The 27,041-nt window shown below is 35.6% G+C and overlaps 1 protein-coding gene and 1 long non-coding RNA gene across 2 annotated transcripts; one reads left to right on the plus strand and one right to left on the minus strand.

The window, feature by feature from the left end:
* The first annotated feature begins 3,108 nt into the window (after positions 1 to 3,108).
* On the plus strand, positions 3,109 to 18,642 carry LOC139693437 (dol-P-Man:Man(7)GlcNAc(2)-PP-Dol alpha-1,6-mannosyltransferase-like). The gene is made up of 9 exons (XM_071591577.1): positions 3,109 to 3,210; positions 3,346 to 3,471; positions 3,601 to 3,733; positions 7,490 to 7,663; positions 7,895 to 8,048; positions 8,315 to 8,459; positions 12,709 to 12,935; positions 14,821 to 15,078; positions 16,216 to 18,642. The coding sequence occupies exons 1-9, from the start codon at positions 3,199 to 3,201 to the stop codon at positions 17,201 to 17,203; spliced, it is 2,217 nt and encodes a 738-aa protein (XP_071447678.1). The 5' UTR covers positions 3,109 to 3,198; the 3' UTR covers positions 17,204 to 18,642.
* Positions 18,643 to 19,318: 676 nt separating this feature from the next.
* On the minus strand, positions 19,319 to 19,955 carry LOC139693435 (uncharacterized). Its single transcript, XR_011702048.1, has 3 exons — positions 19,856 to 19,955; positions 19,687 to 19,782; positions 19,319 to 19,578 (listed from the first exon to the last, which is right to left on the minus strand). It is a non-coding gene; the product is annotated as an uncharacterized lncRNA (long non-coding RNA).
* Between the last annotated feature and the right edge of the window lie 7,086 nt (positions 19,956 to 27,041).

Below are 27,041 nucleotides of genomic sequence, written 5' to 3' on the forward strand. Positions count from 1 at the left end.
TAGAAAAACTAACTCTGCCAAATTTAAAGAGCCCTTGTATTCAGCCTCAAGAGCTCTGTACTCAGAGAATAATTTTTTTATCCACAAAAAAAACGGATATGATTTTCTGATGTGTTATATGCCTGATATGCTGCTTTGCGTTTTATGTCTGATGTTCTAATATGTGTTATATGTCCAATGCCTTTTGCTTGATGAGGTCTATTGTATGCCTACTTAATGACCAATAAAATTATGATTATTATTATTGAGATAGTTTTTTGATGGGCACACGGACTAACCACTACTGTACTTCTAACATGATGCTAAACACTAAATTTCTACATTACACAAACCACACTTCCTTAACCTCACCTAGGAAATAATCAATTATCCACTTTCCTTTGACAACCAAAATTCCCAGTATCCATTTAATGTCTTCCACAATTTTGTTTTTTAAACCCTCTACAGGGATCCACAGCTCAAAAGCCTCTGATCTTAAAAGTGAAGGCTTCCAATGTGATGTACAAATTACCACAGGGTTCTCAGGTTACTCCCAGATAGCTCTACCTGGCTGGACGATGGTTTTGCTTGCACTGCATCAGCATTTTCAGGTCTTAAGTGTTCCGGTTAGGACATGAAGATGATGATTGCAACGCCAGCAATACTGCCATCCAGCCAGATAGAACATGGAGTGGCTTACTCCAACCTAGCTCTTGGTGGTTTCCGACCTAAGCTTCTTCCCTTGCCTCAACAATCAAGTTCCTGGGTCGTACAAGACTACACTCCATATTAAAGTTTTCCATAATCTATTCTTTAATCTTTACTCAAGGTCATTTTCATCAACTACTTCCTCTTTTTGAAATCTTCTTTACTTTATGCAGTTCTTATTTTTACAACTTTACCAATGCGAGCATATTCATTTAAAAAATTTTCCAAATAAGTGAGCGGTTGTACATGCTTTGTATTTGCCGCCCAAATTAAATGTTTATCCTAGCCTTTCCGTTTCTTGAGATATTCATTACCTTCAATTTCTTAAGGCTGATTCCAATCCCTCACCTCTTAAACTGCTTCCGCAATGCAGTCAGCAATAACCGGAATCCCTAGACTGACTAACTAAATACAGCTTGAACATACACAACTCTAACTGAATGGGTCAGCTATATTCGATGTTTTCGGGCTTAACTTGGTGGAAATCCTTTAACACTGAAGTTAAAAATCAATGTGTCTTTCCACTAATTTTTTTCATTCTGTACAACTAGTTTAAAAAAATAGGCATCAAATCCAGAGTGGCATCATTGAGAATTTATTCCAACAGTTGATGCCTATTCCTGAACTATGTAAACTTCAACACCAGCAGCAAGTACCCTGTAGGAAGACAGGCAGTCCACGAAGATTTGAATAAAGAAGAAACTTCAAAATTGGCAGGTACCTGAGGACGACGCTTAATTATTATCTGGTTTTTCTCCATTTAAGGTAAAATATGGAATGACACAATCCTAAGCCCCCTACAATTCTTAGCCTTGCTCATAGCAGAATCTGAACCCTCATTCCAATAAATCCTTAAGCAATTCTGCATAATTCTACCTCCCTACAGTCCATTCAACCTACCTATCCTTTTTTCTCACCCTTTCTAGGTAGCTTAGTGCTCTCTCCTCTACCAAGACCTCCTCAACTTAATTACAGAAGATACTAAAAATCACCTTTGGTTGAGTGATAAATGGAAACAATAATTAAGTTATAACTCAAAAATAACACAGCAATAATGAAAAAGTGCAATTCAATACAGAAACACTCCACATCTTAAGCCTTACACTCTAAAATGTTTTATGTAAATATGCATATGCCCCCATTCTTGAGTGATTTGCCACAGTATATAGAGCTAAGAGTTAATCCTTGAGAGTGATAGAAGTCCACTTCATCCTCATGAAGCCAGTGCTTCATTAGACAGAGGATATCCCAATTCCTAAGATTTAGCAAGTGTTCAATCTGACACAATTTGTTTCTAAGGGACTGCATATTGAGCACTAGAATATCAATAGATTTTTGTGTGCAGTTGAGCAGTTTAAATACCGGGAATTGACAGTTGCATAGTTCAATGATCCCGCCACAAAATTAAAACAAAGAATAATAGCAGATAAGTCTATTTAGCACTGAAAAAAATTAATTCAATCTTGAATCATACTCTGCATTACCAAGCTCACCATATATTAGTCATTAAGAAAACCATTATTTATTTTAAGATCAATGTAATTTTATAAAATCATGTATGTATTAGCAATGGCAATTAACAGCAAGAGACAATGAAGTTCCCGTTACCTCTGAGATAAATGTACTCCATATGAGAAGAGATTAGATGGGCTGGGTACAATTGAGTGGTATATTAATTCCCAAAACTATATTGCATAGAAATCCTGCCAGCCAATAAGGATAAGGTGGGTCATAAACTATGTGGTTGAATGGAGTCAAGGTGGAAGATCACCGAAGAGGAAGTAAGGACAAAGGACTGCACGGCCATGTAAGAAGAAAATTATGCATAAATAAACCATTACAATGAAAACACGAGCCAACTTGTATATCTTATGTTTGGATTATCAGAAAATGATAATGTATGCAAATTTCAAAGTTTTATCTCTTGCATGGGCTCACCAGTCTTATAAATAACAAGATTGAAAGTCACGTTTATGTCGCACAATTGATAAACAGCAGTGTACCAATCTCGAAATCAAATAACTGATTTAATCTGGCAGTATAGGAACTCGGAAGAAATTTAAAAATGCAGAAGAGACCAATAGAAGAAGTTTTAGGACATTAGGGAATGCCGAAGGCGGTTAGTGAACGAAGAGTGATATATATGCGCGGTAGAATGATAAATCTTTTGACAGCAGAGAGTAGAAAAAAAGTACGTGGAGCTTAAAAATTATTTTGAAATAAAAAATGTACTAATACTGCTCAGTGTTCCTTAAGCGATAAATTATTTAAAATACCACTAACTTATTAAGTATTTTTTGTTGAAAACTCAAAAATACCTCTAAACAGTAGATAAACGCATTGTAACACATCTTGGTGCAACTATGGATCGCGCCTTCGAATATCAAACACGAATTTCAATACTCTTTTTTTGATATTGCACCCGTGGTTGCCATCTATTGTCGGAATTGTGAAATCAAATTTGCTTTCTGCTATGAATTAGTAGTTGTTAGTGTTAAAGAAAGTTTCTCGATGGAAAAACAAGTACAAGTCTTTAATATTAATATTTTTTATATCATTTGTTGTTTGATTAAAATTTATAAAGGATAATTTACGAATTTATTTCGAGAACAACCAGTATTTTTAATGGACCAGGGATTGTTTTTACGAAATTTTCAGATGGACCGGCTAACAATTTTGGTGGGCGCTATACACCTTTTTTATTCACCTTTTACCAAAGTGGAAGAAAGTTTTAATTTGCAAGCAATGCATGACATATTATACCACCGGTCAAATTTGACACAGGTAAGTTAACGTTGAAGTACATCTTAAAATCATGACAAGCTTGCTCTTGTGATTATGCTTAACATTTCTTGCATCGGTGGTTATATTAGTTGGTGATGAAATCTTCCATTCTCTCCACTTTGTTTTCAGTACGACCATCACGAATTTCCAGGAGTTGTACCTAGAACTTTCTTAGGACCTTTATTTTTGTCATTTTTGGCTTCTCCATTTGTAATGTTTTTTCATGTCCTTGGAGTGCGGAAATTCATATCACAGTACATAGGTATGTTGTCTAACATTTTAAACCTCAAATGAGGCATCCATTTGCTCGAATTCTAGGTATTGTTCAAGAGAGTCCAATGCAAATATTCAATTCAAGGATAATATTATTCATTTCTATGTAAGCGAATTTCCATCCAACGTCGTCTGGATATGCAATTTACTTGTAACCTGTTAATATTCCGGGAAAATTTCCTAAAATAAATTCATCATTTACTAATAGAAAATAACAGAAGTCGAGATGCTCGAGACTTTAAACATGCAAACATTATTCATCATGAAAATGATCATGGGGGAGTATATTCGTATGTGTAAAGACTGGATTATCCCAATTTTGGAAGTAAAACAATGTTTGCCATCATATTGCCATATCCTATGTTCTAATATTTTCAAGTATCACCGATACTTAAGATTTCGAAGAATGGCATAGGGAAGAAATAAGTATTCAAAAATGCCGAAAAGAACTTAATCATGCTTCAATTAGTTATAATTATATGTACATATCATAACATATAATTTTATACGTCAGAACTGCCAAATGACAGTGCATTATTAAGGAGATGCTTAAGCATGCATCGTTGAAACTAGTTATTTTATATCATATTCAGTTTAACGCGATTTTTACGCTTCACTTTTTCAATCACAGTTTAAAATTTTCTGCTGTGGCACTCTTCCTTTGTTTCATTCTTTGATATCACGTTCAGCTTAGCCCAGTTTTCCTCTCAGGCCTGCCTTGATGTGCATTGTTCCTGAATTTGTTTCTTCAGGAAGCAAGCACAGAAAACCTTTATTTTGTTGAGATGTTGTTGAAAAGGACACAAAGAACTTGATGGTCTTGTCACTGAGCCCATGATAGTGAAAACACCCTGTAACTAAAAATCAGGAATAGAATTTTGAAAAAAGATATTTTTTCAGTTGAGAATTACCTGCAATTTAATGGAACTGTTAAAACTACTGGGAATGCATCTCAGTCAGAAAAAAAATCTCACTCATCTAGTCATAAGAGTTGATTTTTGCTGAGAAATAATCTGTAATCTGCCGCCAACTTGTGGAATTTTTTTATAATTCCCTCCAGCATATCAGGTTTAAGTTGTAAGTCATTCTGTTGAACATGTTAAAGAAAAGAATTTGAGGCTATTCAGCTTCATTATCTGAAAATTACAGCTTATATTTCATGCTGTTTGCTTTGCCTTAAAGTAGAAAGGCAGAAGTATTGTTTTCTCCCATTTTTTAATTGTCATTAATCGGTGAGCTGAAAATAAGTATCAAGTAGCTAAGCATGTCATTCCAGATAGCCATAAATGATCAACAAATCGACCATTTTGCTCTTTAAAATTAGCCAAAATAATTTGAAATTTGTGCTACAGTTTAAAGAAATTCTGGATGGCACATTTTTCCTCAGCAACCACCATACTTTGGTGTGGAAGAGTAATTTTTTTTATGACCACTTGCCATTTTATCACAAAGCAATGAAAATAATGTTAATCCAAGGGATTTGATTTCATCTGATCTTATTGTTAAAACGCTTCTATTGTTGGTGACAGATATTTGGTAATCAGATTCTGTCTATCTATGCATTGGCGAGTCAAGTAGGCTTGTGGAGCCTGTTCTTTTATTTTGTTTGAACGCCCCTCTTTTTCTGACATCTAATGTTGCTTGATGCATACTCTCACATATCCAAATCCAACTCATAAGTATTTATAAAAGCATTAAATTCCAAAAGATGATGTCTGCAGAAATAATATGAGTAGTAAGTATTTCGCAGAAGAAAATCTTCATGATCAGTTCCTCATTCTTCAAATCTTACAAATTACAAAAGCTGAGCCAAGTTTGTAACATTGATGGATGTATCAAACTGGAGAGCTATATACAAGTACTTACTATGCTTGAATTTTTCAATCACAGTTTAAAATTTTCGGTTGTGGCACTCATTCTTTGTGCCATGGTATTATCAGAAAGGGACATTGAATCAAGGTGTTTGTTTGGCAGTTGACTCCTAAAACAGGAAGAAATAATATACTTCACAGTTGGCAAAATCGATTTACCCCTTATCGTCTGTGATTTTCCCCATTAAACTATTTTTAGACTAACTTTGAATGAATCTTCTACCAAATTGACATTAAACGTAGTTTAATAAATATTTATCCCCATTCTGGTCTTTGACTCATCTTCCTTTCATAAATAAATTTGTACCCTTGTGATGTAAACTATCATGCTTTGTTTTGATGTGACACTGATGGTTTCACACAGCCATTGGCTTATGTTTATAAACAAGTTATCAATTTCAGGAAGTTAGTGAAAAAATTATTTGCTTTGAGCAGGATTTAAACCCAGATCCCTCTTGCTTTCAGCAAACATCAGCAGATTGTTCCATTTAAATTACCATCTCGGTATCTCCCACAGTTATTTGAAGCTATGGGTTGGCTGATGGGCTATTTGTGAAGAAGTATGCCAGAAAACAGATGCCATGCTTAACAACGAGAAGCGCATTTGATATAATCGAAATACTTTCTATATTCACCCATCAATCCACTATGGTGGCCAGACAAAGAGAGAGAGGGGAATCAGCAACTGTCCTCAAGCATTCCATGGAAACAAAACACTTGAAACAACCATTAAAACGTAGTGATAGTATTTAGGGAAGGCGACCAACAGCTAAGGTCATTTGCATTATTAGGAATGGATAGGAAAGGATGAAGGGTGGAGAGAAACCTGGCTTCGGCATTAGCCTACTCTTAATGAAAAGCACCAAGGGGTCAGAAGCTTAATGTCCCATGCGACGGACGGCGTACTCACTCAAATTGCCTTCCACAAGGCACATCAAGTAGGGATCGAGATACCACTGAAAAATATTCTATGTCGCCGGGATCCAAACCCAGGCCCTCTGGATAAGAGGCCAATACGATAGCCACCGCACCATTTCGATCCCCCATAAAATAAAATTCTAGCCAAATCATGTACAGATGAGGGTAGCACACGCATATTTGAGGAGATGAAGAAGAAAGAGCATGGTTGTAGGATTATTGTATAATCACAAAGTTTAATGGTTAACAAGTTCATTACCTTACTAGTTCAGGATATTTAATGAAACATGATGTTGTGCAGGATTTAAACTGATTTCCAAAAATGTTCGCATTTGTTTCAAATATGTTCTCCTATTATCTTACCCGATTTTTTTTTTTTTTGACTTCTCATTAGTGTTTTGGGTCTCAACACAAGACTTATATACTGAGTTTTCTTTTTCTGGGCCTTTCCTTTTTGTAAAGTTATACCAGTAAGATGATATGCTTGACGAGATCCATTTATATTTCTTTCACTCTTACTCCTACCCCTGTGGCAATTACAGGGGCTTCTTATTAAGTCTTCTTAACATTGTTTCGTAGTTTCTCAATCAAGCCAGGGAATGTAGCATTTGAGTAACTGATTTAATCTTTAATTTCATTCTTCTCCTAATTGAATCTTTAGCTAAAGTAATTTTTTTTGCTATTGTTATCCAATTAATTCTTCTTCTCCTATGTTATTTCATTATTTTCTCCCATGTTTTTTGAAGTACCACTCTACATTTTCACTTCATTTGTGAACCCCTTTTCTGAGCACATTATGACAACTGGTGAGAATGTATTTTGTTTCACCTTGATAAACCCATGTATTTCATTGTCTTTATTCTCCTGATTTCCCTCTTCTAACCACCCTATCTGCTCTCTTTATGCATTATGACATCAGTGTAACCCTAGCTTGAACTCTTTCCATTTTTTTACAGTCAGAGCTGTTTTGGGACTTTGTGTATTGGCTGCCTTCCGAGAGTTGAGGAGAGCAGTCCATTCAATATTTGGTATAACAAAGGCAACATGGTTTCTTGCCATTACCCTGACACAGTACCACTTTATGTACTATTTAAGCCGTCCTTTGCCAAATATTTTGGCTCTTCCACTTGGTAATTATTCTACTTCAATTAATAACTGTCTTTCTGAGAAAACCAATTTTTATGTGTACATTTTTAATGAAAGGGAATTTTTGTTTTGGTTCACATGGAAAATTTTGCACATTTTAGCACAGAGCTTGATTGATGTCTTTTCTAACTCTTTTTAACTCATGTTTTATTGCTTTTATTGTAAATATTTTTGAATAAACTGATGTGTATCTATTTCTTTCATCATGGAAAAAGTTCTTCTTGCTCTTCAAAGTTGGCTTAAGCAGAACCATGGGAGATTTATTTATTTTTCTGCTGCTGCTATCATTATATTTCGTGCTGAACTAGCTATGTTTCTTGGAATAATTCTTCTAAGTGAAATTGCAACAAAGCAAATTAGCCCAATCAGGTAAATAATTGTTGTCATCTGTTGAACTTTCTAGAAATTGAATTTTTTCAAGTTGGGTTACAAAATTCTTAACAAATTAATGGTTATGACGATCAGTACGAAAAGAAATTGCAAGAATACCTTAATCTGGATTTTTTTTTTCAAATTAATATTCGTACAGCATTATTTTGCTCAGTTACACAGTGTATAATGCATTTAATATAATACCTATACTTGACACTTGCTTTGTTCCTTGTACTTTTCAATGCATATTGTCTTTATTTCAGTGCTCTTAAGCATGCCATCCCTGCTGGTGTTCTCTTCTTATCTCTATCATTTTTTGTGGATTCCATATTTTGGAAAAGACCAGTATGGCCTGAAGGTGAAGTCCTTTGGTTCAATTTGGTGCTAAACCGAAGTAATGAATGGGGAGTATCCTTAATGAAAATTAAATTTGAGACAGTTTAATTTGTTTATTCCATAACCTCAGAAGTGCTTACTCGTTTAGTTTGGTCAATATTGTGTATGTATTTTCAAAAGATGTGATGATGATGAAATTTTCGGAGATATTTTTCATAGACTGGTGAGCAGTAGCTATTTTGATTTCCATAGTCAGTGCATAACATTTCAAAGAATGGTTTGATTTTAGAATATTATTTGGTGGATTAATTAGTATCGTATGTACTAGGTATATGGTAGGTTCCTTTTCCATGTGGGTCGGGGAGATGGTTTCTGTAAGAGAATTGTAACTTTTTAGATGTACATACAGTTCTTAATTTCAAGGTAAAACAACCAACTGTTATAGGCTAATTTAAACCATGAAAGACTAGGTGAGCTAGCTAAGTATGTTCTATGTATGCCTTAAATATCCTTTTAATGTTTATTTGGCTTAGTAGTAATTATACAGTGAAAACCCGCTAAACAAGCATAATTCTTTCTGCAATCTTTCCCACTAAGCGAAACACTATTTTAGGGAAGCATATTATACCATTTAAATTAATGTAAATTATGATGTGTTCTATGGCAAAATAAATAAATTATGTGCCAGGTTTATTAAAAGAAAATTATTTATACGTTATTTAGGATCGTAAATCGCCTTCATCTTTTCTTCCACTGCAGAATGAACCAATGTGGAATGTGAATTCAGTTTGTAAAGAAACAAAGAAGAATAAAAATAATTAGTTTATTATGTATGACACATTCCTAATTCTGTTCTAATAGAAAGCTGTCGATCGAAATTGTTTTTTCCAGCACTTTAAAATTTTGTGAAAATGAAATATGGCATTATCATTAAATAAATTTGTAGTGCACATAGCCACTACCTTATAGGATGATCCTTCTCAATATATGTTGCAACAGTTTCCCATGACCTTTGCATCACATTTAGGGGGATTAACACTTCTTGAAGTGTTAAGTCCAAAACTCAGGACTCGGCTCGTGGAGTTTCTGAATGGTAAATAAGCATGGGTTTATTTTAAAATTGCTGCTTGCATTGGCACAAAATAGCAGGGTGAAACAGTATTTCATTGGCTTTTGGCCAACCAATGCATTCTCCTTTATTGTTATATAGGTTTGCTCAAGCATCTATTTCCAGGAGAGGCCGTCTCATAACGATTCAAACGATGTACACTGTACCTCACAATGCCGTGAATGCAGGTTAATTATTTATAATCTGAAAGCACCCAAGGCTTCCCTCAAATACTTCTTCAGCCATTGATAATCCTAATATCTTAATGAGGTCAGCAAAAATAACTTTTGCCTTTTCACAATTGATATGCTGATTAATAACATCACATTGCAATTACTTATTGTAAATCCATATGAGTAGCAACTTTTCAACATTGTTCAGCCATGCTCATGCTTTGTTCTTACTTTTCAATGATTTCAATTTTCATTTCTACGGTTAGATTTATTCTCTTAGGCCTGTCTTCTTATGGCTTTTTCTCTGGGTTATTGAACTTTGCACACAAAAATCTCAAATAATATGTCTGAACACAAGATTGTAAGAATTTGTCATTTTTAGCAACACCAAGATACTAGCAGAATGAGTGCTTAACACAAACTGAGGCAGCAAGCACTCAGTCATTACAGGAATTCCCTTCTCTTCATCACTCGTTACATGAAATGTTGCTTGTTGTGAGTCATTAAAAAAAAATATTTTTTACTCGATATGCAAATCACTCATTGTGCAAAGTTTTCGCTATGCAAGATTCCACTGTGTATGGTGATTCATCATCTTCTATAGGATAATTTCAGGTAAATTCCTTCTCATATATTCAGAAGTTGTAATCATCAAAATCCATTGATCCAAAGCCATGAATATGATGGATGATTTAAAATAAATTCAGAAACTATTGGCTGCCTTACGTTTTCATCATTTGTGTATGTTGCTGGAGGTCTTTGAATGTGATACCTAGGCTAGGGTATGTAATCTGGGTTTGATTCCCATAAGTAGCTGGCTCAATCGTTCTTCAGTTTGTTTACATTTTATAAATGGGGAATAAAGTATATGCTGTCCATTTATTCCCTTTTGACATAACTTGTATAGTTATATAATTGTGTGTCACTCCTTCACTTGTTTGAGATTATGAGATTTCCCAATTAATGGCAGTATTTGAGTCCTTCACCCATTCTCTTTTCCTTCTTACCTAACCAAACTCCTTAGGAAACTGTTTCTGGCTTTACTTGGTGTCTACCGACTAGTGTCTGTCAGATTAGTGTAAGTTTTGAGTGAACTCAAGAACTACACAATTATGTGCTTTTAAACACAAACATCACAAAATATCCTTGCCATATTACATATTGCTATAACTATTTCTTTAATTCTGTATAATTTCCACCTTTCTTAATTCCATCCGACATGCCTATTCTTTTCCTCATGCTATGCATTCCCTTGTTTATGAAATTTCCCCAAACAACCTTCTTTCCTTCCTTATGATGCCTTTTATTGTTAGCATGAATCTTTTGGAGAGAAAAATGATGGTTAATATTGAAATAGGAGTGCATAAACTTCAGCATGTTGAACAGTTTACTTATCTCGTAATTATTTTGGACCAAAATTGTCAAGGTAGTAGGGTCACAAAGAGAAGAATTGCCTTAGATGAAGAAACTTTCACGAGGAGGTCGGAATTGAGAACAGAATTTTTGAGTAAGGATGTTAATGATAGACTTTTTGAAATGTTGAATGGAATGTAGTTATGTGTGGCGTGGAAACGTGTACATTGAAGATAGGTGCAGATTGGAGGCTTTTGAAACGTGGTATAGAGAAGGATGGAGATAGGAAAGTGGACAGCTAGGAAATGCTAGGCAGAGTGAGGGAGGAGAGAAGATTATTGGGAGATGTACAAAGGTAGCAGGAAAGATGGATGCAGAGCATTTAGATTTGGAATGGGTTGTTGAGGACTGTGATAGAGGGGAGAACAGGAGGCAATGAGGAAGGAGTGACGAAAGGGTGGGAATTTTTGATGAAATGAAGGGAGGAAGAGTGTATGTGGAATTAAAGAGGGGGCTTATTGAAGTGTCAGATGTCAGGTTTTGTTGTGTTGGGACAGGCGAGGGAATGTATCATTGCCCCTTTGTGTAGGCTGTGTCCATCCATAACTTACCTTAAACGGTAGAATACCAAATAATATTATTATCTTCGGAACTGATGGGCTGGGCCAGGTTATTTGGAAGGGTGGCCAATAGCAAATAACTTTGGCAGAACCAACTAGGATGCTGTAGCCTGGGTCTGATCTCTTGTGAAAATTCATTCATTCCCTGTTCACTCCATGAATATGTATGCTACATTGCCAAACCTCCATTTGTTTAATTTTCCAGCATATATCAGAAAGCACAAGTGCTGATTGTCCATGGAGAATCAGAATGGGTATTCTTAGGCATTTGTAGAAGACAAAGATTTTCATTATCTCTTATGCTTTTTCATACTTATGTTGAGCATTTAGTGAGGGACTAATGGGGAATTCATAAAATCAGTTAGGTTTGCTGATAATCAAGCTGTGGTTAACCAGTCAGCCAAGGGATTACAAGTAGTGTTCCCACAGTGTGAATTATAATCATGCCGTTCCGGAATTTATAGCTGATCGTAATGTAATCAAACTGTTATCTCTCTGAATCTCCCAACATTTTCCACATGTACTAATGTCAATTGTGCTGTTAAATCCAGGTGTTAGTTGTAATTAAGCTATTTCTCCAGCAAAACTATCTTTTTCTACCTACAGTCATTCCCTTCTTCTAAACCGTACTCTCTGTATGATTTTAGCAAGATTTAATAGAGATCTGTAGAAAATACTCCGGTAATAACAGTTTTGTTGCGATTTTGTGGTAAAATTTTCGAGAAAGAGATTTCAGGAATATCTTTCTTACACTCATGAAAGCCAATAGTACAACAGAATCGATTTTTATTTTACAAAATAGGAACATATTAGAAACATATGTCCATGCTTTTGGCCACTACCCAAATAGTATAGAATTTCCTGGCAAGTCTTTGGTGAAATTCCAATGCTTTATGCATGGATTATTATTATTATAACAATATCAGTTAATTTCATCATCAATAAATTCATGAAAGCACTTTGAATATCCAATGCCACTGTTTGTTGGCATTTACAAATTGTATATATGTGATAATATTTAACTATAATCTATTTGAATGTTATTATTCCTTAACATGTGCATTCAGACACATCCATTTTTCTGGTATTTCTATTCAGCCATTCCAAGAGGAATGGCATTTTCAATGTTCCTTGTTCCAATTGGAGCTTATTATGACCAAAGAGTTAGAAGAATAATCTTTCCTCCACTTCTCTTTGTTCTCCTGTACTCTTTACTACCTCACAAAGAACTACGGTTTATTATATATGTCTTCCCATTGCTTAACATTGCTGCTGCCTGTGCCTGCCATACGCTGTGAGTTTTTAAAAACTGAACCTAGCCGTTATTATTATATTATGTTTACTTTTACAGGGACCCATAGTTGTAGAGTATGTGATGAAAGGAATATCATTGATACATGTCCATTCTCAGAATAAGTTAAATGGCACTGCCTGATATAGAATACTTGGATTAATCTATTACTTATTAACTGCAATCAGCAGTTTTTTATACTGACCATGACAATTAGCCGAAAAGGAGTGGATATGTGTTACTGTTATCTATCAATTGTGTAAATTGAAAGAAATCAGTTACCTTGAGTGTTAATTAATTTGATATGGACTATCTCCAAAGTTAATCATATCTATATTACCCTCATGGTGGCATTTAGTTCATGACTGTACATGAATACACAAGATAAAGAGGTGTGTGCTATCATCTGGAATTTTGGTGAGGTTTACACAAAAGAATGCTCATGAAAAGGATGCATGATTGTGGTATTCCAGTTGGTAGAGTGTTGGACTACTGACCAAAGGGCCCTGGTTTGATTCCCAGTTATGTCTATGGGCACCCTCAGCTTAACCCCAAGCTGTGTGATTTTTCATGTACCAGATTTTCCTGAGAATCCATTAGCTGCACAGGGAAAGGAACTGGCCTCCCTACCCTGAAGCATGAATTTCACTTTCAATTTAACTTGGGTTTACTACTAGGTGAGCTCTAACCTATCAAATGGACCCTTGAGTTGATAACTGTGGTTTTTGGTTGTATAGTTTAAAAAGCAGTGAAATTATCTGCTTGTGAAAGAATACTTGGTCGTAGCTACCTCAGAACAATTTTATTTATATAATTTTGCATTTCATCAATGTTATTGAATGGAAAGTTACTGGGCTTTATTTTTCATCCTTGCACTAAATTATCCTATAACAAAGGTAAAAAGAGAATTTCTCACGAAATATATGAAAATGTTTCAAAAGTTTCCAAGTAAATGACAACCAAAGATATTTTTCATTTTGCCACAAAAAAATTAATGTGTCATTCAGGACATAAAAAATCACAGTAAACCTGGAAAAGAAGTGGATAACATTGTTGATTTTCGGGTGTCAATTCTTTGGTCTATTTCTACAATAGAAATGTAGGTATATGGGTCAAGTTTGTGCCAAGTGTCTTTTGGCTGAATAACATCTCCGATTTTACACACTGTGTCAATACTTACATTAAATTTATTGCAAGTCATATTCAGTAATTTAACCATTCATGCAAATGTTTAATTATCCTATCAAAACTATTACACTGCTTTGCTTCTCATTTAGTAATTGTTTACCTTTCAATTACCAAGAAAAACCTTTTTTTATTATAGGAGTTAAATTTATAATTGGTTTAGTTGATTTCTTTGTTTCTCAGTGTTAATCCATTATTCAATTACTGGGAAAAACCTTTTTTTCTAGTAATGAAAGTTAAATATGTATTTAATTAAATAGAGATAAGATGTGAAATTGTAACCATTATCATGGATCCTCATCACCACTTTTTCAGTCAGAAACACCTTTTAGTCCCCATGCGAGTTGTTCTGAAACATTCAAATTCCACCCATCTTAATGTCAATATTAGCCACTGTAAGGATTAAGATAACCTCATTTAGAGCATCTTTGGAAGAATTTGATCCTACCACAATAGACTGAGTATGTTCAAGGTGTTGAAGAAACGAAGTTGCTTGAGATATCTGTTGGAGTTTACAAACCTCCGACCTTCCTTCATACAACACTATTCAGTAATGGTTCCAGAAACATCAGCTGTAGCTCTTTGAAAAATATGACTAATATATGTTCATTATTGAATTGCAATTTTATTACTTTAATTGTATAAATGATAAATTGCCTCTCACAGTGTTTGGCCAAATATCATGCCAGTGATTTAATTTCAGGTGGGAAAATCGGGAAAAGTCTGGTTGGCATTCGTTTCTTGCACTGGGAGCCGGTTGTCATCTTTTAGCTAATGCTGCCTTTTCCGCCATGTTGCTGGGAATGGCTGGTTGTAATTATCCTGGTGGCACAGCTCTAACTCACCTTCATCGCATTGAAAGTGATATAACACCAGGCCTGCCCATGCCCTATGTTCATATAGATGTTTATGCCGCTCAAACAGGGGTTTCACGCTTCTTGGAGTGGAAGCCAGGCTGGAGGCAAGCATTTTTTTCAAGCAATCTCTTAGAATTTTTGTTAATTATATTCTTTGAATGAGTTAACTAAATCGATGTGATTAATTGAAAGGGTAATATTATTGATAATTGATTCATATATCTATGTGTGTACAAATTATTTATCCATGTGAAAGGCATTGTGATCGTAAATGAGGGAAGACTAACTTTGCAGATTCCACCGGAATTTTTCAAAGTCACCAAATGATGGTGTCTTGTAATGAAACCATGGAATGCCTGAGGCAGTGGCCTTATGTTGGAATCAAAAATTGAAACTTCAAACACTCTGATGGTCATTTGAAAAATTGAATGATATTAACTCTAACCCCTCACCATGGACACAGCCTTGATTTAGTGGAAATTCTTTTGGGTTCCTATTACGCAAAGAGCTCTGCTGGCTGAAGCAATGATGATTGCTCTTAAAAGGGTCGCTCTTGCCAGATAGGTGGAAGGGTAGGAGCCCAACTACAGGTAGTCCGTGCAGCATCTGTTCCTCAGTGAGATGACTGTAAAGGCATCTGACCCCCAATAGGGTGGCCATTAAGAGATGGTTTCACTTTAAAAAAGTATTCGGGTTTCCAGCAGCCCACCAATCTTGCTGACGCAGAGAAGTCTCTCGCGAGCCCTGAGTGGGTGTGAGTGCTTGAGACTAGAAAGGATCAATGCTATATAGTATATCCGAGTGAGAGAGTGCCTGATTTATTTGCATTTATTTTATTACGTGTGATTGATGGGCCGCTGGCGCAGAGATAATTCTCTTGCAAACCCTGACTTTAAAGTGCTTGTTAAGGGCGAGGGCCAATGCTATCTAGTACACCATAGCCAGAGCGTTTTTTGTTATCATATTTTGGTGTAATCGTTTTCTGTTCTAACTCACCAATATCATTTAATTTTTATTTAATTTTAATTAATTTTTTATTTAATTTTTCTTTTTCCTCTCTAATTCCCATAATATGAAACTATTATGTTTAGCAGATTTAAAATTCTACGAATTGATGGTGTTTCGGCCTCTAGAGCCTTGTACTTAGCCCTTGTCATAATTTTACCTTTCTGAGGTATTCATGTGAATTATTGGGAAATCATATACGGCTTTGACTTATAAAATTTTAATTCTCTTTTCAGATACAATAAGACTGAAAATCTTATGCCTGGAGGGCAAGATATGATGTCATTTACACATTTACTCATTGAAGCCAAGAGCAAATATTCACTTAAGTTAAAGCCCTATTCTAAAACTCACAGCATCTTGGATTCTGTAGATGGATTTTCTCAGGTGAACTTCAACTATAACAGTTTCCCACCGATAAGGATCCGCACGAGGCCACAAATATTTATCCTGAAGAGGAAATGGATTACCTTCCAAGAAGAAGAGGAGGAGGAGGAAGAAGAAGCAGAAGACATTGGATATGATGATTCAGACTCTGTGATAGAGGAATCTGTTGATGGCAGTGAAGTGGTGATCCCAGAACTCCCAGTTGAAAAGGAGCAAGGTACAAAAGATGTTCCAATGGAGGAGCCCACATCGGAAAAGGCTGATGAGGAATCCAGGCCTGCCAAGAAGAGTAAGAAGATCTCACGTGGTAAGGTAAGTGATGAAAAATCAAGAACTTTCAAGGCTGAAATGGAATCAGAGGAAGAAGTTGAAAAAATCCAATTGGAAAGTACCCTGGGAAAGAAAACCCGGAGAGAAATAACTAAGACAGGTGGAGTAGATGAAAAAGAAGAAACACCTGAGGTAATACAAGAGGCACAAGAAGAAAAGCAAGAAGAGGGTTTACATGCAAAGGAAAGGGAATTTTTCGAAGAGGAGAAACCACTTCTTAAGACGTCTAAAATGAAAATTCGTGTCAAGAAGGATGATGCAGGTTTGATGAAACCAAAGAAAAAAGTTAGGCGGCTGAAGAAGGAAAAGAAACTTGTAAGTGGTGCTCTTGTACCATTTGAAGAGTTCTTTTGGGACTGGGAGGATGAGGAAGTTGATGATGAAGATAAGGTTGCTCCAATGTGTTATATTGAAGATAAGCCAGAACCATTGAATGAGCTACCAAAAAAAAGTGAAGAATCAGTTCCAAAAAAGACATCTAAAACAGGAAAATTAAAAGTCAAGTGAGGTTTGTAATTGGTGTGGTATTTGAAAATTAAGCTTAGTTTGACTAACTTGGGACTGAATTTTTAAACCCTAAAAATAAGTGCTCAAAAACTGACTTCACTATGAGAAGAATATGGATTGGAAAGTGACACATGACTTGTTAATTATAGTCATTGGTGTATTTTATTTTTGCAACTATGTACTCATGTTATGGTGTGGTTCAATCACTAAGTTCTCCTTTTGGAATGTTAACTGGATATCATCCATGGGTCTGAATAACTTCTATTAACTGGAATAACTTATTTTCTTAAGAAAATATATTCCTTTAATAAAACATTGTTGCAAAATGACATTACTGTAACAGTGAGTGAAAATGTCTTTTGAATGTGCCAATACCAAGAAATGTCTGAATTTGCAACCCAACCTTTACTGTATGCAACTTCTTCAATGTGAACTATCATTTTTCATATACTGCCAGTTCTAATGTTTCCATTCCTTAATTGCATGTTAAGGTTTTACTTCAGTTCTTTCAAAGGTGTCACTTTAAGTTTTATTTTTACCTGGTAATGGCTTACTAAATTATCTGGTTTTTACATTTCTCTTAGGCATGGAGTTTTCATGTTGCCATTTGTCGTGTAAATCGGGATTGAAAAAATATAATATTTGACTTTGCATCAAATTGCCCCCAACTCCTTAAGAATAGACTTTTGTGAAATACTATTCAGAAGTACTGGTAGAGGAAAAAGTTCACAGATGAAAAATTTACACCATCAAAGGTTGTGTCAAAAATTGTGTAGCTACTTATCCTTACTTCTACAAAAAATGAGTGACCTAAATGCCTCGGGCAGCATTTATTTTTGTGTCCTTTTAAAAAGAATTTCTTTATCTTCCAAGAGCATCTGTGAACATTTATGATCACTCGCAAGGCACGCAGAACCTTAATTCCTTACTAATCCAACGCAAACTTGCTTCGGTTAGTTGTTTGGAATCGCAAGTTAAAGAAAATGACTTGATGTTTATCTTGTGAAATATTTCATGTATTGAATTTGGGTAGAAAAGGAATGTGGCAACAGATTTCCTATTCATTAAGTTGCTTTTCTTTGTGTATGGTACAGAACTCCAATGTATTATTCTAGTCAGAGTGGTTAAAATAATGATTGAATGCTTTATCATGTTTTCGTGTGGTAAATTTTAACAAGATTGTATTGTTAAAAAACTAAATAAGTATTTGTTATTCATGTGCTTCCAAGTCTTACCACATCTCAAAGTTTGTCATTGATTGTTATATTTTTACATTCCTTCTTCATTGAAGGTACCTCATGTCACAGAATGTTGCCACAAATTCAGAAGTTGCCTGTGTACCTACATAAATGTTGAAATGAAAGCATACATTTTCTTCTTTGTATCCACATGGAAAAGTATTTTCTTGGATCTTGAGTGATTTATTAAATTGTTGGAACAAATTGAATTAGCATTAAATAATTAACCCATTCCCAATTTAATTGTCCAGAATCCATATATTAACCTCTAGTACATAATGCCAAGATTACTTCATCATATATCGTATCTTAAATGTATACCTGCTCTGCACATGAGACAGGGTGCTTTAATTGTAACGGATGGAAATTATATCCAGCCCGAGTAAAATTTCCAATCCAAAATCAAGACACACACGAACTTGACCAAGTTAACTGATCAAGCAGCTGTTCCTGAGATCGATTCACTGGAAATCAAAAATATGCATTCTCAACTAATGCAAATAGGGCATAACAAACTCTTGAAGGGTTTGGCAGAATACTACGTTCATTATTTCACATTAAGTTAACGGAAGTAAAGTGTGCAGTCAAAACGAAGGAATATCTTTCTACGAAGATCTTCAGTTACAAAAACCAACACAAATTAATAACTAGGGCAGTGATAAAACACCACCCATCAGTAAAAACTATCTACTGTCGATTCCGCCTGGGATTAAACCAATGGCATATCATCGAACGCCAAATTACAACTGTGCGGTCAAAAAACGAAATATGATAACTTTTAAGCATGTTACGATGAATGTAGCACTAAAACTGTCAGTTTCATTCAAGAAATGCAAATGTAGTCGCCATTATACGATACACTTGAAAATAAAACAACTTACCATTTTGAATATTTATTATTTGCAATGTACAACGAATTTTACAATCATCCAAACTTTAACTTCCATACCAATGGGCATGAGGATTAGAATTCTGACTACTTTAGCTAATGGTTACTTAATTCTTTCTGGGGACTGATAAATCATAGTAAACTTTAAAACACATTCCAAGAGCAACTACGCACAATCCCATGGTAGAGTAATAAAGCATAGCGTCACCAGCTCCTCCTTTCAGATGAACAGGTCTTCCATCAGGAACCTATAAAAAATATTAATAGTTAAAATCGAATAACTGTTGTCATCAGCACATTTAACTGCCAGTGTGACATACTGATACACTTAATAAGCAGAGTTTTATCTTACAAACCTGCATCATCTCTTGCTTCATTTTTAAGGCCGGAGATACTGGAGACGTCCCTTGGCTAGCCATTCTTCGGCCAGTTTGGGCGAGAACCATGGTTTTCTAAGGATGAAGTATCATTTTGAATATCTGTGCATTTATTTATCCGTTGTGATGTAATTATTTTATTACTCACCCTTAAACAATTCATTTTTATTAAGCAGAGAAATATTGTTCCTCTCTTCGGACCCACCACCTAGTTACACAGACGACGGCGAATGAAACAATGAAAACAGTTGAAACACGATAAATTTGATAGTGATGGTAGTCATATGAATGAACTGTAGAGGGAAGCATAAGCAGTAGACATTTCAAAAGATGTCCATGTTAAATGAGTTTCTAATTTTCCACGTCTTATTGAATATATTCCACTCATTTAATATTTACAGTAAAAAAAATTCCACCGAGTGAAGCCTGTAAGTGTTACAAATATTTCAAAAGCTTTTTTAGCAGTATCTTCAATCATGAATATTTGTCGATTAATTTATTTCTTCCTTGATAAAGTATCCATTTAATGGACGCAACTTATTAAGGAAAATTTTTTTCTTTCTGAAGACATTTATCCCCTAATACGTTTCTCTCTACAACCTTGATATGAAGGACGGGCATTTGTGTTGTGATGCCCTTGAAGTTGTGCTGGTGGGGCCAGTGATAATTACTCACGTTAGGGTCACCTATGACAGATTAGTCGAATGCATGGGTCAAGATGAAAGGAACTTGAACAACATCTTCCACATTAAAGTGGCTACAAAGAAATTTTTCCTCACCGGGATGGCCATTTTGGTGATGGTTTCAATTAAAAACGAAAGCCGCCTTATTATTATCTCAAGCACAATAAACACAAGTATGAGACTAATAAATATTGACAACTATGGAGATCAACCTGTGTAAGCTATGTGCCATGCTCGGCAGCAGGAGTTGGCAGGCTGCTGCTATTGCCATCATATAAAATCATTGCTTAGCAGAAGCGAAATCAACAGCAGCTGTAAAAAAGGAAGAACATAAGAGGATGTCAAAGTGTCACTTGGAATGCTGAAAAAATGTTGAGGACTGAGGAATTGGAAAATATGAGGAGGGAGATATTGTGCGGGACCTAATGTACTGGCTTCCCACCCTGAGGGCGCGGGTTCAAATCCCGGCGGTGTTGAATATTTTTCAGAGGTATCTCGATCCTTACCTGAGGTGCTTTGTGGAGGGCACTTTGAGTGAGTACGCTGTCCGTCGGATGGGACGTTAAAATGCGGACCCCTTGGCGCCTTTCGATAAGAGTAGGCTAACGCCGACGCCGGGTTTCTCTCCACCCTTCACACTTTCCTGTCCATCCCCTATAGCGCAAATGACCTTAGCTGTCGGTCGCCTCCCCTGAAAAACCACTACTACTAGGGAGATGAAGAGAGGAAATGCAGAAATGTGAGGGTGTGTGGGATGAGATGAAAGGGCAGTAGGGAATGTCAGAGCAGTTGTTATAGAGTAAGGTATGATTGAGGGTGAGAGAGCCAGTGAGTAGGGACAGTAGTTGTGGAGAAAAAGGTAGGAAGAAGCATGGGAAACATAGATTAAGTGAATAATAGAATATTATTATTCAAATCAATAAATCATGTCTGCACACCAAAAAGTAATCATAGGGAGGAATAAATTGATGAGTTAGTCAATTCATTTTGGAAATATATACATGCATCACTTGAAGGAAACATTTGATAATGGTGTGGGATTGGGATACTGTAATGGGTGAAGAGAAGACAGGAATAACCTAGAACTATGGTTTAGAAACAAGGAATGACTGTGAGGAGATACCTAAGAAGAGGACAATCAATGTGGTTTAATCATGGCTTGGTTTAGACACCACAATAGATATTTGTGAAAAATCGAGAGTGGTTCATAGAGATATCGGACTATATTATGGTTAGGCACAGATTTGGAACAGCATGTTTAATTCTCATAGTTTGGTGGAAGCAAATGTGAATTCAAATCTTAATTTTGTATTAAAGAAGTGTAACATCAGATTCAAGAGAATAAAGCAGGGAAGAAGGCGGGGGAAATAGAATGAGAATTAACCAGGATGACAAGAAATGAGTATCAGCAGACTGCAGAGAAAATCATGAGTGAGGAATAGGTGCAAGAAAAGAAAAATGAAATGCATGAAAAAATGGATATTGACAGACGCTGACAAAACTATAGGGACAGTAAAGAGGAAAAGGACAAAGAAACCATAGATCACAAATCAGATGATTAGGAAGATAGACAAGAAAAGCTAGCAGTAGCTTTTAGGGGAGGTGACTGACAGCTGAGGTCATTTGTGACATTAGGGATGGATGGGAACGGAGAATGGGTGGAGAAAAACCCAGTGCAGCCATTAGTAACGCTTATTGAAAGGCCCAAGGGGTCCACAGTTTAACGCCCCATCTGATGGATGGTGTACTCACTTAAAATGCTCTCCATGAAGCACCTCAAATAGGGATCGAAATATCACTGAAAAAGATCTGCCACCTCCAGGATTCATACTCAGGCCCTCTGGGTGGGGAGCCAGTACATCAGCCACCACATCATCCCCATCTCCATAGTCAAGAGAAGAAAATGGAAAAATGTAAACACAGAATTAGGTAGGAGTGAGTGCCAAGAGTTGAATAATAAGCTTAAGTACGTAGTAATGTAACGAGGAGGAAGTTGGGGGAGGATGCAGTTTGAGGATATTGAAAATATACAAAGGTTGAAATTGGTGTGCTATACAGGAAGGTGTGCCCACAGTCAGGAAGAAAGAAGGGAAAATCTGAGTGCACTATCAAAGATGTCAGGAAAATTATTCATTTTATTATTAGCAGTTGGAATAGTGTATCTATCATGACAGTTCCCAAGAAACTGCAGGAGACACCGCAACAGTGATTTTTAACGGAGTCATCCACTAATATGCAGTTCAATGCAACAATATCAGAGTGTAAAAATCATTTGCCTTAACCCAAAATTTCAGATTTTATCATGGCAGTGTTTAGGACAAAGATGGCCAAAGTATTAAGGGCCTAAGAAGAATCAAGTCAAGCAAAGAAGATTTCACAAAGAGCAAAGAATTTTTGAAAGGGACATTGAGTAAGGATGTTAAGCAAAGGCCCTTTAAAACTTTGATTAGGGTGTATTGTTCAAGAAAGAGGGAGGGTGAGATAAACATTGAAATAGGAAGGCATAAACTAGAGCAGGTGGAACAATTTACCTATATTGGAAGTTATTTGGACAATGATGTCCAAAATTAATAGATATGACATTAGAAGATAAATTGTGCTAGGCTAAATAGCTTTCACTGAGAGAGAGTTGATGACAGGAATGTTCAATAAGAATGTTAGGAAGGGATTAGCAAAAACTTCCATGAAGAGCATAGTTTTTTAAGGCACAGAAATGTGGTCATTGAACCAAGATGATTGGTGTAAATTGGAGGCCTTAGAGATGCAGGTGAGTATGGACAAGGTAAAATGGGCAGAAAGGAAGTCAAATGAAGAAGAACTAGTCGTGGTAGGAGAGGAGACAGGATTGTTGGTAGAAATCTAAAGGAGACTGGAAAAGTGGATGCTGATAATTTTTTTGGTGATGGAATGGTGAGGATTGTGAAAGAGAGAAGATAATTTGTCGAACAAGGAAGAGGTGAGAGTAAGATAGGCATATTGGACAGAACAAAGAATGGATGTAGAATTGAAGAATGTTCTATTGTAGTGTAGGTGGTCAGAATGTCTTATTAGGTGAGGCGTAGAAATATGGAATTAGTTAGTCTGCATCCATCCAAGACCTACCTCAAATGGTAGACTCCTAACTGATAATAAAAGTTTGTATACTCTCTCTCATGTACATTACATGACCTTAACTCCGTATAACATAACCTTGGTGATGGCTTGGAGGGTATCATGTAGATGTAAGATTACTAAAAGGTCTGTTTATTTATCAAATAATACTTGAATTTATATACTGGTAAATTAGTTGCAATCCAAATCCTTCATAAGTAAAGTTCAATGCTCACTTTGCATAGCAATATATTTTATATAAATATTTGTATAAATTTTGTAGAGTGATGAAATATGCATTGGAGAGAAGCATTAAGTGACTCTTATCAGAAGGAGCGACTGTGGAGGGGATCAAATGACAAGTAAGAGGAAAGCAGTGTTTATGACTGGAAAGGAATATTGGACAGGTAAGAGATAAGGTAAGGCTGAAGATAAAGAAAGATTAAACATTATGGGTTGGGGAGAAAAATTCATTGTGATTGTGCCTAATTTCTAAGTTGTAAGCTTTTCCATTCTAAGCTGTAAACCTAAAGCCTTCATGGTCTGTGTAATAACACAATATTAAAGAGACATTGTAGTCATTCTTGACATTTTGACTGGGTCTAGGCTCTCAGAAATGAATAACAAAAGGCAGTGATTCTCAGTGAAGTATGTAGGCTGGTCTTCATAGGTTGAAGGGACAACGGTGCCTTTTGTACCTTTTACACTAGTTTGTTAGAGAAGTGTACCAGTCAAGATAGGTTTTTAATGATTTAATTTACAAAGTATTGCTACTCTGCTAAGCCCCGCATTGACAGAACTATAAGTAAATACTGGAGATGATTGTGGGTAATTAAAATCAATGCTATTTTCCATACAGTTTTTATTACTACTACCTAATGGATTTTGACATTACAGGATCATTTCAAAGTAAAGTTAGATGGTTACCTCAAGAAAGGCCTTCATACAGAAATCATTTTGGAAGGAAGGGACGAGGTGGTTTGGAAGGGAGGAATAAGATTCAGAGCTAGGAATATTTGGTTTATACTTGTGCCAATGAGAGGATGTTGGGAAAGGTAGCCTGGAGCTTGAAGCTGAGGAAGCATGGCTTTAAAATTGCATATGCATGTTGTACTGGTGTGGAGGGAATGGAATACTAAAGGTAAAAAATTCGTTGATTATGGCGGATATTCAAATTCATTCATCTTATATAAAATTAACACATTTGTTAAAAATTATTTATGTACAATTTCAAAGTGTTCTAAAAAGTCTAGCTTAAAGCTTTTTCCTCATGTATTTAAAATCATTTTAGTTAATTAAATGAAGAATACAAAGTATCTTTCCACTGTCCTTTATTCACGTACAAAATTCTAACAAATTTTTGGAAAAATGGGGTTTACAGCCTATTGATTTAACAGCATATTTCATGCTTGTTTACCCCTGCAGTGAACATCTACCATTTTTGTAAAACATAAATTCCAAAATGGTCACTGCATTTTCCAGTATGTTCCCTAAATGCTAACATGTAAACTCTAAATTTTCTCTGATATTTGTCTTTGGAATTGAACAATACTAACTATGGTTATGGGATTGTGGAATTAATGATAAATTTCTCTTTTGCTGTATATATACCTATTTTGTCTCTGATCAGTAAAGCATTTGATGTAAAGCAGATAGTTTGTGGGTGTGGTGGCGAATGAAATAATTTGGGATTGTAACATCAGATAATGTGTCTCTAAGATATGCAGAAAATAGTTATCTATACTCTTTTATATTGATGGATTAGTCAGGGAATTTAGATAATGTCATCCACACATTTTATGAGGCTGGCACTAATGATTTATCAATTAAATTTTTCAAGTAAAATGCAAAATTATATGTTTGTATATAGGCATTCTATTTTGTGTTTTTAATTTTTTGATGATGTCAAATGTGGCATATGTAACCATCTAATGATAAATAAAGTTAATGATTATAATTATCTGAATACTTGAGGCTTTTTTAAATGGGTGCTTGTATTTCAAAATACTATATTCATGGGAATCAACGAAGATTTCAGCTGAAATTGATGAAAGGATAGATGGACCCATGGATATACCATGGTATTACCTATTACAGTAGCTCATGCATTCTTTCATTAAAGGATGGTAATGTTTCACTCATCAATATCATGCTGTTCCACAAATTTAAGAATGGAGGGATTATTTCTAAATATTGTAAACCCTGAATTATGATTAACCATTCTTCAGCTCACATACTTCCTGCTTCCCATCATTCTGTCCAATACACTTATTTTTTCTCTACCTTCTTCACCTGATATTCTCGCCTCTATCTCTTCAGCATTTCTCTGTTCTTCAGCATTCCATTTCCCTCCATATGTACCCATTCCTCTTGCCTTCTTTAAATTCCTCTCAATAACCTTCTTGTCTCCCTATCATGCCCAGATCTACCTCATTTGTTTTACTTTCCACTCAATTAACTTTTCCCACCTTTCCAACAAACACACTTCTATAGTATCCAATCTACACTCATCCTGTTGCCTCAATGAGTTTCTGAGCCATGCATAAATATACTCCATATCAAAGTTTTCATTAATCTTTTATTAACACCCATGGTCAATTTCTCTGGCATCAACTTTCTAATCCTTGTGAAAGATTTGCATAATACAATTTTACTTCTTATGTCCCTGCTAGTTTGTACATCTGGGTCCAAAACATTTCCAAGATAAGTAAACTGTTTTACCAGCTCTTGTTTTTGCCATACAACCTGAATGTTTAACTTGGCCTTCCTCCTTCTCTAAAACCTAATAACTTTTTTGATTTGCATTGATCTTCATCCCATACCTCCTATCACACTGATTTTTTCATTCGCTCAACAGTGATTGTAAGGATTTATTCCACACCTCAAAAGTTTCCAACACGCATAGGCTTATCATCTTACCTTAATGACCAAAGTCCTGAGCCATTTGAAACTACATTTCATAATAAAGTTTTCTTTGCATCTTTATTTAACATCTATGTGAATTCCATCTTGTTTTTGAATGATCGATTCTTCTTGTATACCTATCATACAGATCCTTGAATTCACTAAGCAATGATGGCTAAGGCTTTCTGGTATTTCTTGCTTTCTTGAGAGACAGCCTGGTATGGAGGAGGAATGCCTGAAAGCCATTGTTGATTTACAGCTTTGAAACCTTAAATTTGACTGAGCAATGATTTATATTTCTTGACTGATTGGCTAACTAAAGCTTGATTATCCAAAAATCTGATTTGATGAGTTATCTGCCTATTTTGCCATGTCCCCAACCCTTCTCATGATCTCTTGCAATTTTCTCCTCAAATGTAGTGGTTGGACAGCTACAGACAGCCTGGCCTACTTAACACTGTCCATTTCAATTATCCATCCACTACCTTTTGAACACTTGCTCCTTAGCAGACTAAGATAAAGTTTCGTATTTGTCATCTGTCCCCTCAGTCTACTCCTATGTTCCTCAATACACTATTACTTGTGCCCATTTGAACACTTTTTCAGAGCCAATGAAGTATATGAATCCTTGGGGTATTTTGTTTTCCTTTCTATCAG

Source organism: Hetaerina americana, unplaced genomic scaffold (assembly GCF_022747635.1).
Source record: "Hetaerina americana unplaced genomic scaffold, ioHetAmer1.1.p SCAF_499, whole genome shotgun sequence".
NCBI lineage: Eukaryota > Metazoa > Arthropoda > Insecta > Odonata > Calopterygidae > Hetaerina > Hetaerina americana.